This window comes from Salvelinus namaycush, chromosome 3, assembly GCF_016432855.1.
Source record: "Salvelinus namaycush isolate Seneca chromosome 3, SaNama_1.0, whole genome shotgun sequence".
Lineage (NCBI taxonomy): Eukaryota > Metazoa > Chordata > Actinopteri > Salmoniformes > Salmonidae > Salvelinus > Salvelinus namaycush.
Window position 1 is genome coordinate 33,375,594 of NC_052309.1, and position 12,771 is coordinate 33,388,364.

General features: G+C 40.1%; 1 protein-coding gene across 1 annotated transcript in view; it reads left to right on the top strand.

Annotated features, from left to right (window-relative positions):
* The window catches only part of sgcd (sarcoglycan, delta (dystrophin-associated glycoprotein)), a 98,805-nt gene that overhangs the window by 43,561 nt on the left and 42,473 nt on the right, over positions 1-12,771 (top strand). The window contains exons 4-5 of the mRNA XM_038988947.1: positions 3,250-3,337; positions 3,991-4,110. Of these exons, the coding sequence (XP_038844875.1) occupies positions 3,250-3,337; positions 3,991-4,110 (208 nt within the window). The remainder of the gene's footprint in view (positions 1-3,249; positions 3,338-3,990; positions 4,111-12,771) is intronic.

Consider the following 12,771-nt stretch of genomic DNA (forward strand, 5'->3'; position numbering starts at 1 on the left):
CATGAATTAAACATGCTGGCATCCAGGATGTTTGGTATAAGGAAAGAAAAACATGCAAGGGTGAGGAGCATGCAGGAGAGGGTCATGGAGGAGCCACGGCTGTGTCCTTTGGTGGGCAGAGGAGTCGACTATGTCAGAGTAGCTGTGGTGGAACTGGAAGCGGTGGCTGGTTGGCCGGCAAAAGTAGGAGGCAGGGCCAGAAGGAGGTGAGGAGTGGGAAGGAAGGTAGAGGTGAGGGTGGAGGCGGTCTGGGGAGGGGTGTTTAGAGGCCAGGGAGCGATGCTGGGCAGCTGGGGAGTTTCTTAGACCTGGAAGGGGGGGTGAGGCATCAGATGGCATGGCATCAAGCTTACTGTATTTATATAACCTACCTAAACAAGTCTGATCTTGCAAGCTCACATTCTGTTTCACTGCAAGTGAAGTGAAGCCAGTGTGAGCACAGTAGTCAATCTGGTTTCACAAGGGTACTCTATTTTATTAAATATGGAGTGTAATCTTTAATGTTTGCATAATGTGTTTGGGACATACTTACCCATCAGCTCATGAGATGCCTTCTTCGGGATCTGTTCGATAGCCAGAGCTCTCACACAACCCAGCTCCTCTGTCAACTCAGTGTAGGACAACTCCAGGTTCACCCTGCACAGGAGGAACAATAGTTTATCATCTTTCAATGTTAGGGCTGCATTCCAAATGGAACCCTATTTCCTAGACAGGGCGTCAGTGTAGACATCTTTGATAGTTACCTTTACTGGTGCCTATGTCCACAATGATTCATACTAACTGGAGTGCCACAACCTAAAACAATTTCAGTCCCCTACAATCCATGAACGTTTTCCCTCTCATTCATGTACTACACAAACAAACCACATCCTATTCTCCTTGGTATCTTTCTTGTAACAAACCCTATGATTTCTAGAGATGGCCTCCAGTACATTAAAGTTTCACTCTTTCTGTTCTGACAATTAGCCAAATGTTAGCTTGATCTTTTATCAGACTGTGTCATATAGCTAACTCATATGTATAGCCAACTTCTATGGTAATATTGCATGACAACAATCATACAATAGGAGTTGGCAAGACATCATAAATAGATCTGGGACCAGGCTAGCCAAATGTTGATTTTCTGTGTGGGAAAGAAATTATTTATTGTTTCATAAATCCATAACACATACTATAAAAACCTTTTTGAGTCACTAAAGGGCTGTAGGCTAACCAGAATGACATTATCTGACAAAGACTTTCTTTGTTTGTGTCTGGATAGGTTCATCCATCACACATGGATAAGCCATCACCTGATCAGGGACAGTCATAGTGGACCAAACTCAAAGTATTCCATCCTATCTAGTTAATTTAAGGTTGAGTAATTTCAGTAATATAGTAATACAGTAATATACTAACTACCAGGAGCTAACAGTACAATCATAGAAATAGATCTCTGCCAGACAGGAAAACCATGTCAGAAAACCTGATAGACTGAAGTTGTAGCATAGATAGCTTCTACTGTTGTCTAGTAGCCATATTCTACATGGTAGCTAGCTATATTCAGAGAGGATTTTGTCACATTGACACAATTATATTCGTTATAGAATAAAAATCAAATTTTATCAATTACATGTGGAAAAACACATTTGAGTCAACATTAGCTAGCTAACCAGCAGCAGATGAAACAGAAAGTTAATTATCTTCCCTGTCTCTATCCCCGGTTTTAGTTTGCGGCTATCACTGTCCAACTGGCTAGATTTTACTAGCCAGTACTAGTGACAAACTTAGTTATGTTATCGATTCAGTTATGTTATCGATGGCAGTACACAAACAAAATCTAGCTCACTTATTTTGCTAGCTAGAAAAATAAATATACATAAATTCATTCAGAAACAGAGGAAGAGGAGAGCTAGTTAGAACAAGCTAACATTAGCTGCTACCTCACAGCTACCAGTAGCGAACGTCAAGCTGCAATTTATTCAGGGCTGTAAATAGACTTTTTAACAAAATCATTTTGTCTTTCATGTGACAATATTGATAAAACATTATCATAAACAATTGAACAAATGTATTACCTAAACTGATCTAACTTATTTGCATTTTGAAACTGTCAAAATAGCACTTCACATACTGACTTTTGGGTGAAGTAAAAAAGAAAGTTCCCGCCCATAAAGCCCTAAACCAATTATATCTATTTGTAGCTTATGCTGTCATGTGTAAATGACAGTTTTCAGGAATACAATTGGTGAGTGGACGGCAGTGATATTAAGGGTGAAACCATCAAAACTATGACTCTGAAAGGTTTTAGTGCCGAGTAAAGTAACAGGGTTGACGATTTCAAAAATCCCATTCTGTCATGTGCAACACTGCTGGCTCATCCATGGCAAGGATGTTGCTCTCCTTTATCCTCTTTTTCAATCGTTGCAGTACTCACTGAAGTTCACTCGTAAACAATTTATTTAGACCCAGTGTTTATTTGCTGAAATGTGTGCCGATGCCGGGCTATTAAAAGGGACAGGCGTTTAATTTAAGATTTATGGTATATTAAAGGGCATTTCATTTAATAAAACAGGCTTTTAAAATACAATATGTGTGCACAATTTCTACTTAAAATATCAAAGGGATGCAAAAGACACTCATTTTGTGGAACAAACCATTAATAGGGATGAGAGGCGGCACAATCAGTGTACATGAAAGCAGGTCCTAACGATACACACTGTTGCAGGAGAAAGAGTCTGGGAGGCTAGAAATTCAATTCCATGAATCGCAGGAGAACAAGAACCATTCCTGCTTGTGCCAGTGGGACCTAATATACTAAAAGAACAATATGACATAACCTCTTAATTCGAATCTCATGTGCTCAACCACATTGTTAAAGTGATGTATGTCTATTCAGGAATATCAATATTTTGTTTATTTACTGTACTGCTTAGCTGAAAGGAACCTTGATAAGCATGAAGGGCCATAATATTATCTCTAATATACATGAGATGCATTATCTTGCCGGCTTTAAGCGCAACACAATGGCTGCCTGCTATCTTTAATTAAGAACTTGACTGAAGCATGCAAGATTAATCTGGCACGTAAGACAGATCCAGGGTTCAGACGTGATTTGCATTCCAGATTGGTTCTTGACTTGTGGGCTAATGGAAATGATCTGTAAAACATACAGTCCTAGTTACACACTCACACTGAGCACTAGGGTCACTATCGTTGGGTTTGTGTTTGGTGAACTGCATTGTTTGTTTACTTGCTTTGTCTCCGCAGGGCAGCCCACTGTTACTGCAATCCTCCAAAAATGTGTCCATCAATATCCTCAATGGGAAGAATCAGCTGGTCACACAACTTATTGCAGGTAATATCATGCAACACGATCGGAGACAGTCACACATCCATGGAGGTTGTCCTAATATGGACACCGTACAACGCAATGAAAATCCATTGACATGGATGAGAGTTCTCTTTTGTTCCAAACAGACATTTCGATCCATGAACAGCTACAGACAAACACTACTCCCATGGTAAACTGCAGTGACATTTGTCTTCTGGCTGTTGATTATCGTGCAAAGATGTTGAGTGGATCAGTGAGCAATAGGAATACGGTATGCTAGAGGCTCCACTCAAGACACAGCGAAGCAGAATCAATTGTTTTCATGACGTGTCAGTCGCCCTCTGCTCAGATCGCTTGTTTCTCCCCACGACATGAAACCATTTCAGGATCATCCAAGTAAAGGAGTTGTCTTTTCTCTGCTGTTTGTTGTACTATCAATAACAGTTTGTTTTGGTGTCGGGCTGTGTTCATTCTATATTTTCTTATTTCCCCATTCTCTCAGTAGTTGTGTTTTGATCTGCTTTACTTTGTCTTACTCTTGAAGTATTTGACTGTAGTTATAGTTCAGTTATTGTCTCTTTGCATAAATCAAGCTGTCTTTCTTGGTTTTTCATATAGCAGCTACCTGTTAAACTAGAACTTCACTGACTTTTCCTGACACCTTTTGCTCTGTCCAGGATCCAGTGGAGTGCATGCACGAGGGAAGATGTTGGAAGTGAAATCTAGCACAGGGAAGCTGCTGTTCTCTGCTGATGATCAGGAGGTGGTGGTGGGAGCAGAGAGGCTACGGGTGACAGGTAAGTTACTGGACCAGACACTGCATTATACTCAAAAGTCTACTAGCAATTTATTGAACTGGAGTTTTAAACTCGACTGCTCACCATCTTTCAGTGTGGTGATCTTCTGGATGTAATCATTTTACAGTTAATTGAAATTTAGCAAAAAATTGCCATTTGACGGCTAGTCAACAATTGAATGAACAATCATCACAGACAAAATAATAATTGACAACTCACATTTAAAGAACAGCCTAACATAAATTAGACTATAAGACATAAAAGACTCTGAGTCTAAGTTTTCTATAAGGGACGATGAGTGATTCTGTATTATTTTGATTTGGAGAAATCATCCAATTATGTTGAACAAGAGCAGATTCCGTCACTTTTATGTTTTATAAGATTGTTACAGTATTTGAGTAAGGTAATCAAAAGTATGTAGAAAAAAACAAATCCAATAATTTCAATCATTCATTCACATTCATAGAAAAAGGGTGAACATTTTCAGGTTGTTTTTCGTGCATTTGATCATCTCTGAACATCCCTCCCAAGGCAGCAATTACTCACCCTCATCTACATTTATTTCCCCCCTAGAGCTCCTCAGCCAGAGTTCATTACCCTATTCAACTCAGCTATATTTCGGTTGAATGCATTCAGTTGTGCAACTGACTAGGTATCCCCTTTCTCTTCCCTTCCACTAAGCACAGGGATGCAGAGAAAGAGGGAGGGAGTGGTACAGAGAGAGAGAGGGAGGGAGGAATAAAGAGAGAGAGAGAGAGAGGGTAGGGAAAGATAAAAAATGTAGTGATGTTTCTTCAATTACTCCATTTATCTCTGACCCTTTTTGATGGTGCTGCCAAGGGCCACAGGGTTCATCAAACGCCTTGGCAACCACAGTCGTCAGTCAAAAAGCCTTCTTAGTTCTAAATAGGCCTCTGTTGTACTAATAGTTTCTGTGCATATGCGTGGTTGGGCATGCAGGCATACAGTATATGTGTATATGCTTGCGTGCGTGCATGCATTTGTATGTGTGTGTGCATCCATGCCTGTCTGCGTGTGCTCCAAACCATGCCAAACAACAGCTGTATGAATCAATAAATATAGCCAATGATCTCAGGCCTGGGAAAGCTGCTGCTGACCCCTTCCCTCCGTCATTCCCTCCGTCATTCCGTCCATCAGGCAGGATGAAGTGAGGCCAGATTCCTATAAAACTGTCACATGCCATTACCAAATGAATGCTTTTGTCCGAACAATAAAATGCATAATTATGCTGATTATATAACTTTAATTGGCCCAACTGAGGTCATTGGAAATCTATGATAGAGCTTTTGCTGCATTCATTAGGCATTTATTGCACTATCTACTGTAAAAACTGATCCAGGAAGCCGCAGGATCCAATGGGGAATAGGGGAGGTGTTTGGAATCATGCTAACTTTGCAATTTGGTGCTAGCTGTGATATGAAGTAAATCAAGATCTCTAAAGAACTAATCAACTCCCTGAAATGATTGTATTTTTTATTACACAAGAGCGACAGGTGCTGCGTCCAGAGAACATAACAAGCAACTTCGGGATAAGAATATAGCCTTTGATTGGTGGCAAAAGCAACCTGCGACTTAAATGTGACATTAATTGGCTTTCAGAGGCAAAAATTGAGTTTAATTGTTTCATTCGTATGTGTCTCGCTTTGTAACACAAGGCTCAATCAGTGCTGCAGGGTAACACTTGATTACAGTGTTCTGCAACTCTTTCAAGACGGTCTCCAAATTGAGCGTTGCTATATAAATCCACAGTAGGCGTAGTGTAACTGTATCCATCTGAAAGCAATGAAGTGAAAATATAAAGCTCGACACTTGAGGAAAACAAAAGTGAAATATTTCTGACAAGAGCACTGGAGGAAGTGAGTTTGATTGTGATCCTTGATGCCCCCATCAAAATGCATGGATTAATGTCCAATGAGAGAGCCCTGAGAGACTGCATGGCTGTATTATGAAATCAACATTGCTGTAATGCAATTCAAAGTTTAACTGTTTACTGTTGCTTTTACATGACGTTTTCAAGTTCCTCACAAGGTGGATATAATTTATATATTTTTTTGTTTATCAATACACCATTGTGGAGCAGAATAGTGTTATGAATTATCAGTTAGAGCAATTGTTTTCAGAGTAATATTATGGTAATACTGTACGTCACTGAATAAGCCAGAAGCCCGAAGAACCATAATGGTTGTATACTGTACACGAGACCACACACTATGCACTCTGGAGACCTTTAATCAAGACAGAGTGAACTGTGACCCAATGGCAGTGTACTTTGTATATACAGTTGAAGTCGGAAGTTTACATAAACTTAGGTTGGAGTCATTAAAACTAGTTTTTCAACCACTCCACAAATTTCTTGTTAACAAACTATAGTTTTGTGCATGACACAAGTAATTTTTCCAACAATTGTTTACAGACAAATTATTTCACTTATAATTCACTGTATCACAATTCCAGTGGGTCAGAAGTTTACATACACTAAGTTGACTGTGCCTTTAAACAGCTTGGAAAATTCCAGAAAATGATGTCATGGCTTTAGAAGCTTCTGATAGGCTAATTAACATAATTTGAGTCAATTGGAGGTGTACCTGTGGATGTATTTCAAGGCCTACCTTCAAACTCAGTGCCTCTTTGCTTGACATCATAGGAAAATCAAAAGAAATCAGGCAAGACCTCCTTGGGAGCAATTTCCAAATGCCTGAAGGTACCACGTTCATCTGTACAAACAATAGTACTCAAGTATAAACACCATGGGACCACGCAGCCGTCATACCGCTCAGGAAGGAGATGCGTTCTGTTTCCTAGAGATGAACGTACTTTGGTGAGAAAAGTGCAAATCAATCCCAGAACAACAGCAAAGGACCTTGTGAAGATGCTGGAGGAAACAGGTACAAAAGTTTCTATGTCCACAGTAAAACGAGTCCTATATCGACATAAACTGAAAGGCTGCTCAGCAAGGAAGAAGCCACTGCTCCAAAACCGCCATAAAAAAGCCAGACAATGGTTTGCAACTGCACATGGGGACAAAGATCGCACTTTTTGGAGAAATGTCCTCTGGTCTGATAAAACAAAAATAGAACTGTTTGGCCATAATGACCATCGTTATGTTTGGAGGAAAAAGGGGAGGCTTGCAAGCCGAAGAACACCATCCCAACCGTGAAGCACGGGGGTGGCAGCATAATGTTGTGGGGGTGCTTTGCTGCAGGAGGGACTGGTGCACATCAGGCAGGAAAATTATGTGGATATATTGAAGCAACATCTCAAGACATCAGTGAGGAAGTTAAAGCTTGGTCGCAAATGGGTCTTCCAAATGGACAATGACCCCAAGCATACTTCCAAAGTTGTGGCAAAATGGCTTAAGGACAACAAAGTCAAGGTATTGGAGTGGCCATCACAAAGCCCTGACCTCAATCCTATAGAAAATGTGTGGGCAGAACTGAAAAAGAGTGTGCGAGCAAGGAGGCCTACAAACCTGACTCAGTTACACCAGTTCTGTCCGGAGGAATGGGCTGAAATTCACCGAACATTTTGTGGGAAGCTTGTGGAAGGCTAGCAGAAACGTTTGACTCAAGTTAAACAATTTAAAGGTATTGCTACCAAATATTAATTGAGTGTATGTAAACCTCTGACCCACTGGGAATGTGGTGAAAGAAATAAAAGCTGAAAGAAATAATTATCTGTACTATTATTCTGACATTTTACATTCTTAAAATAAAGTAGTGATCCTAACTGACCTAAGACAGTGAATTTTTACTAGGATTAAATGTCAGGAATTGTGAAAAACTGAGTTTAAATGTGTTTGGCTAAGGTGTACGTAAACTTCCGACTTCAACTGTACATTCTCGTGAGCCAGCCCAGTACAGTACAGAAGTGCCACGAGCAGTCTACAGCGATCCTCCATCGTCTTCCCTAGGAAACCACACGTAATCAATTACACAGGAAAAACAATGGGAGAAAATAATGAATTAGCCTGGAATGCAAGGACACAATGGAGCACTCCTTTGTGGTAATTCAAATCTGCTTGTAACAGGGAATTCCAGATTTTTAATGGAGCATGCTCAATAGAGTATTCCCATATTCCCCCCATCCCTCTCTATCCCCGTCTCTCCCATACCATAATTAGCAGGAGTCCACAGAATAATGACATTACCTGCTGCTGTTTTTTTGTTATAATTATAATTAAAGGCTCATTGATTAGCCTCAATTAGAGCCCATTGACTCACTGCAGTGGAGGCTAATTTAAATTGAATAGCACACTTAATAACCACATCAGTACACTGATGAGGGAGGAGCCCGGAAACAAATATGTTAAGAAAGGGATACTGTGAGATTCTGGCAGATGCCCTTTTTATCTCTCTGCGTACAGTAGGAAAGAAGTTAGAGGTAGTTTCGCGAAACAATGCTAACTTGCGTTAGCACAATGGCTGGAAGTCTACAGGTATGCTAGGGTATGCAAAACTATCGCTAAATCATATCATACTGCATGCAGACATAAAAATAACCACGTTATTAGAATTGCACAGATGATGTGGCAAACCCCATTTTAGATGCTACAAAGGGGGATGTCAATGTGGATTGAGAGAAGCAACGTGCAGAAAGTAGTCCCATCCATTAGTGATGTGTCTGTCTCTTCACACATTAACCACATCACCCAGAGAGTAATCACTACGCCAGTCCAGATGCTTGATCTAACAGATGGGGCAGACAATGCCAACTCCATAATATTTTTACAATCCCTAGTCCATAATATGACACCCATCAGAGAAAATGGGAAATGTTTAATTCATATCAGGTTTATGAGGAGAGCATGATACAGATACAGATATCACCCTGTGGCCAAACAACCATGCCTTTATTTTCTTCCTATCTACTGTATCTATTATGGTGGTCTTCAGACTTTCAGCTGTGATGTGTATTACAGTGTATGACTGCTGGAGAGCCACTTGACCTGACCTCAGTTTCCTCCACTCTCAGCCAGTATCTAATTACTGTATAGGGCTAGGGTCACATCCACTCATGGAGGGTGGCTACCTGGCAGTGCTGGTCCAGACTGTTGATGATGGGGTTACAACCCAAAAGCAGGTGGCCAGCGGTCCCCTTTGACCTGGTTAATTTGGGGTCACAGTCTTACAGTCCTGGTGCTCTAGGTTGTTGTTAGAATCCACTGCTCTGTATCGGTGTCCAGTAGTCCGCATGGGCTGAAGTGGTCTATAGCCTCATGCCTTGTGCTTCCCAGGGTTCAGTGCACCTTGTGTCTGCTGTAAGAAAAAAAAAGAGAGAAATAGTGTGAGAGAGAAAGATAAAGAGAGAGAATAGATAGATAATGGGTTTCTGTACAGCACTTTGAGATATCAGCTGATGTACGAAGGGCTATATAAATACATTTGATTTGATTTGATAATGAGAGAGTGTATGAGAGAGAGAGCGAGAGAGACCTGGAACTGTGAAGTACTGTATATCCTTTCCTAGAAATAGTAATGGAATAATGGAAATATGACAGTAATGATAACCAAACCTTATTTATGTTTCAGCTTCTGCATTACCATCAACATTATAGCCAAGTCATTCCTGAATATGATGACATTCATCCATTTCACTTCATTCTCTTCCTCAGTTTATCCACCTCCCTCCCTCTCTCTCTCTCTTTGTGGCTCCAGCTTTCAGTAAGAAGATCATAAAGAGCAGCAGGGTTTTACTGTGTGACGGGTGTCATACATGACATTTATTTAAGGCGCGAGAGGGAGACTACATTTCACCATTTGATCAGGTCTGAATGGGGAATGTGCTTTGCAAAGTGACCATTGGATTTCTGTCAGGTGACCATGCTAAGTAGATGATAAAGAATCCATAAAAGCCAGTGAGTTATACCCTCTGCTTCTCTGCACTCTGCTTTACCTGGGCCTCTTCCTAGGGCTTGGTTTCACGGTCCACATAAATCGAGCCCACCACAGGTCACAAAGCTAGATTAGATTGTAACCATGAAGTCAGTACAGTCTCAGGGTTTACAGCACTGAGTGTCTCTGACAAACAAGATGTGTTTGAGAGCCCGGCAGGCCATTTGAAAAATCATGGAGGCATTGTTTGCCTACCAAGTCTTGTTTATACAGAGCTTCAGAAAGTATTCACACCCCTTTACTTTTTCCACATTTTGTTGTGTTACAGCCTGAATTTAAAATGGATTACATTTAGATTGTGTGTCACTGATCAACACACAATACACCATAATGTCAAAGTGGAATAATGTAAAAAATATATATATTATAATTTGAAAAGCTGAAATGTCTTGAGTCAATAAATATTCAACCCCTTTGTTATCACAAGCCTAAATAACTGTTAGGAGTAAAGATTTGCCCAACAAGTCAGATAATAAGTTGCATGGACTCACTCTGTGTGCAATAATGGTGTTCAACATAATTTTTGAATGACTACCTCATCTCTGTAACCCACACATACAATTATCTGTAAGGTCCCTCAGTCGAGCAGTGAATTTCAAGCATAGATTCAACGACAAAGATCAGGGAGGTTTTCCAATGCCTCGCAAAGAAGGGTACCTATTGGTAGATGAGTATAAAACAGACAATGAATATCCCTTTGAGCATGGTGAAGTTATTCATTACACTTTGGATGGTCTATCAATACACCAAACCCCTACCGCTCAAGAATTTCACCATGATTTGGTGATTTTAAATCAGTTACAGAGTTAAATGGCTGTGATAGGAGATAGCTGAGGATGGATCAGCAACATTATAGTTACTCCACAATACCCACCTAAATGACAGAATGAAAAGAAGGAAGCCTGTACAGAATAGCAAATATTCCAAACCATGCATCCTTTTTGCAATAAGGCACTAAGGTAATACTGCAAAAAATGTGTCAAAGAAATGAACTTTTTTCCTGAATACAAAGCATTATTTTGGGGGCAAATCCAACACAACAAACACATCACCGAGTATCACTCTTCATATTTTTAAGCATGGTGGTGGTTGCATCATGTTATGGGTATGCTTGTCATCGGCAAGGACAATGGAGTTTTTTTAGGATAAAAATAAATGGAATAGGGCTAAGCACAGGCAAAGTCCTAGAGGAAGACCTGGTTCAGTCTGCTTTCCAACAGACACTGGGAGACAAATCCACCTTTCAGCAGGACAATAACCTAAAATGTAAGGCCAAATATACTGGAGTTACTTACCAAGACAACATTAAATGTTCCTGAGTGGACTAATTACAGTTTGGACTTAAATCTGCTTGAAAATCTATGCCAAGACTTGATCTTTTTCAAATGGCTGTCCAGCAATGATCAACAACCAACTTGACAGAGCTTTATTAAGAATTTTTTAAAGAAAAATGGGAAAATATTGTACAATCCAGGTATGCAAAGCTCTTAGAGACCCAAAAGACTCACAGCTGTAATCGCTGCCAAAGGTGATTCTAACATGTATTGACTAAGGGGGTTGAATACTTATCTAATCAAAATATATGAATGAATTTCCTGTTAATTAATTATTATTATTTTAGAATTGTTCTTCCACTTTGACATTAGAGTGTTTTATGTAGATCGTTAACCAAAAATTACAATTAGATCCATTTTAATCCCAATTTGTAACTCAACAAATTTGTGGAAAACATAAAAGGGTGTGAATATTTTCTGAAGGCACAGTACTGTATGTCACTGGCATTACAGACGTATAATGTTTTTCTTCTCATTTTGAGGATATATAATTCCTGTCAAGGATATGTGAGAGGGAGGATGGTCTAGGTGTTGATGTATACCTCGCTTCCAATGAAAATAGCATCTAACTGCATCCACCATGATAACTAATGGTATCTTGGAACATGGATGGCATTGGTAATGGACTGAAATGTAAGCCTGAGAATCTTTAGATGACTTTTGCAGCAGTATGAGATCGGTTTTCGATTTACAATGACTTTCCTCTTGTATATACTGTATATCTGACAAATCACACCAGATCTTCACATCATATCTTTTTCAGAGCTGATCTGGTTAGTCAAAAGACCAATTAGTGAAAAAAATATCAGAATTGGGCTGTCTGTCTAAATATAGCCAACGTGCATTATATAGTACCACCCTAAACCGGGCTTTGGCTTTATTGAAATTAAAGAGTAACCTTGGAATGAAGTAGTTTACGGTATACACAATAAGAATAGACAGACCAATGAGATATTGCTACTAACAGTTATCCAAACAGTGATGCCCATTCCTTTTTTACTTGTTCACTTTATTCTTGCAATGGGCCTGTTGTTCTAATGATTCCTCCCAAGGTCTGGTCAAGGACACACACACACACACACACACACACACACACACACACACACACACACACACACACACACACACACACACACACACACACACACACACACATATATATATACTGTACAAACACACACTCATCAGTGTGATATCACTCTTCCAGACTGTGGCTGCCCGGAGCTTGATTAACCACAAGGCACAGTGATGTGTTCCACAGCTCCATGTACGGCTCCATGCTACAGTAGCTCCTTGGGTGACAAATGGCCTGGTAGCAGAGGATGATGTTATCGGCCCCACTGACACTCTGTTCTCCCATCCCGCTCCATCTCCCTCTATACTAGGCGCCTACTACGGGTGTGAGCACTGAAGTT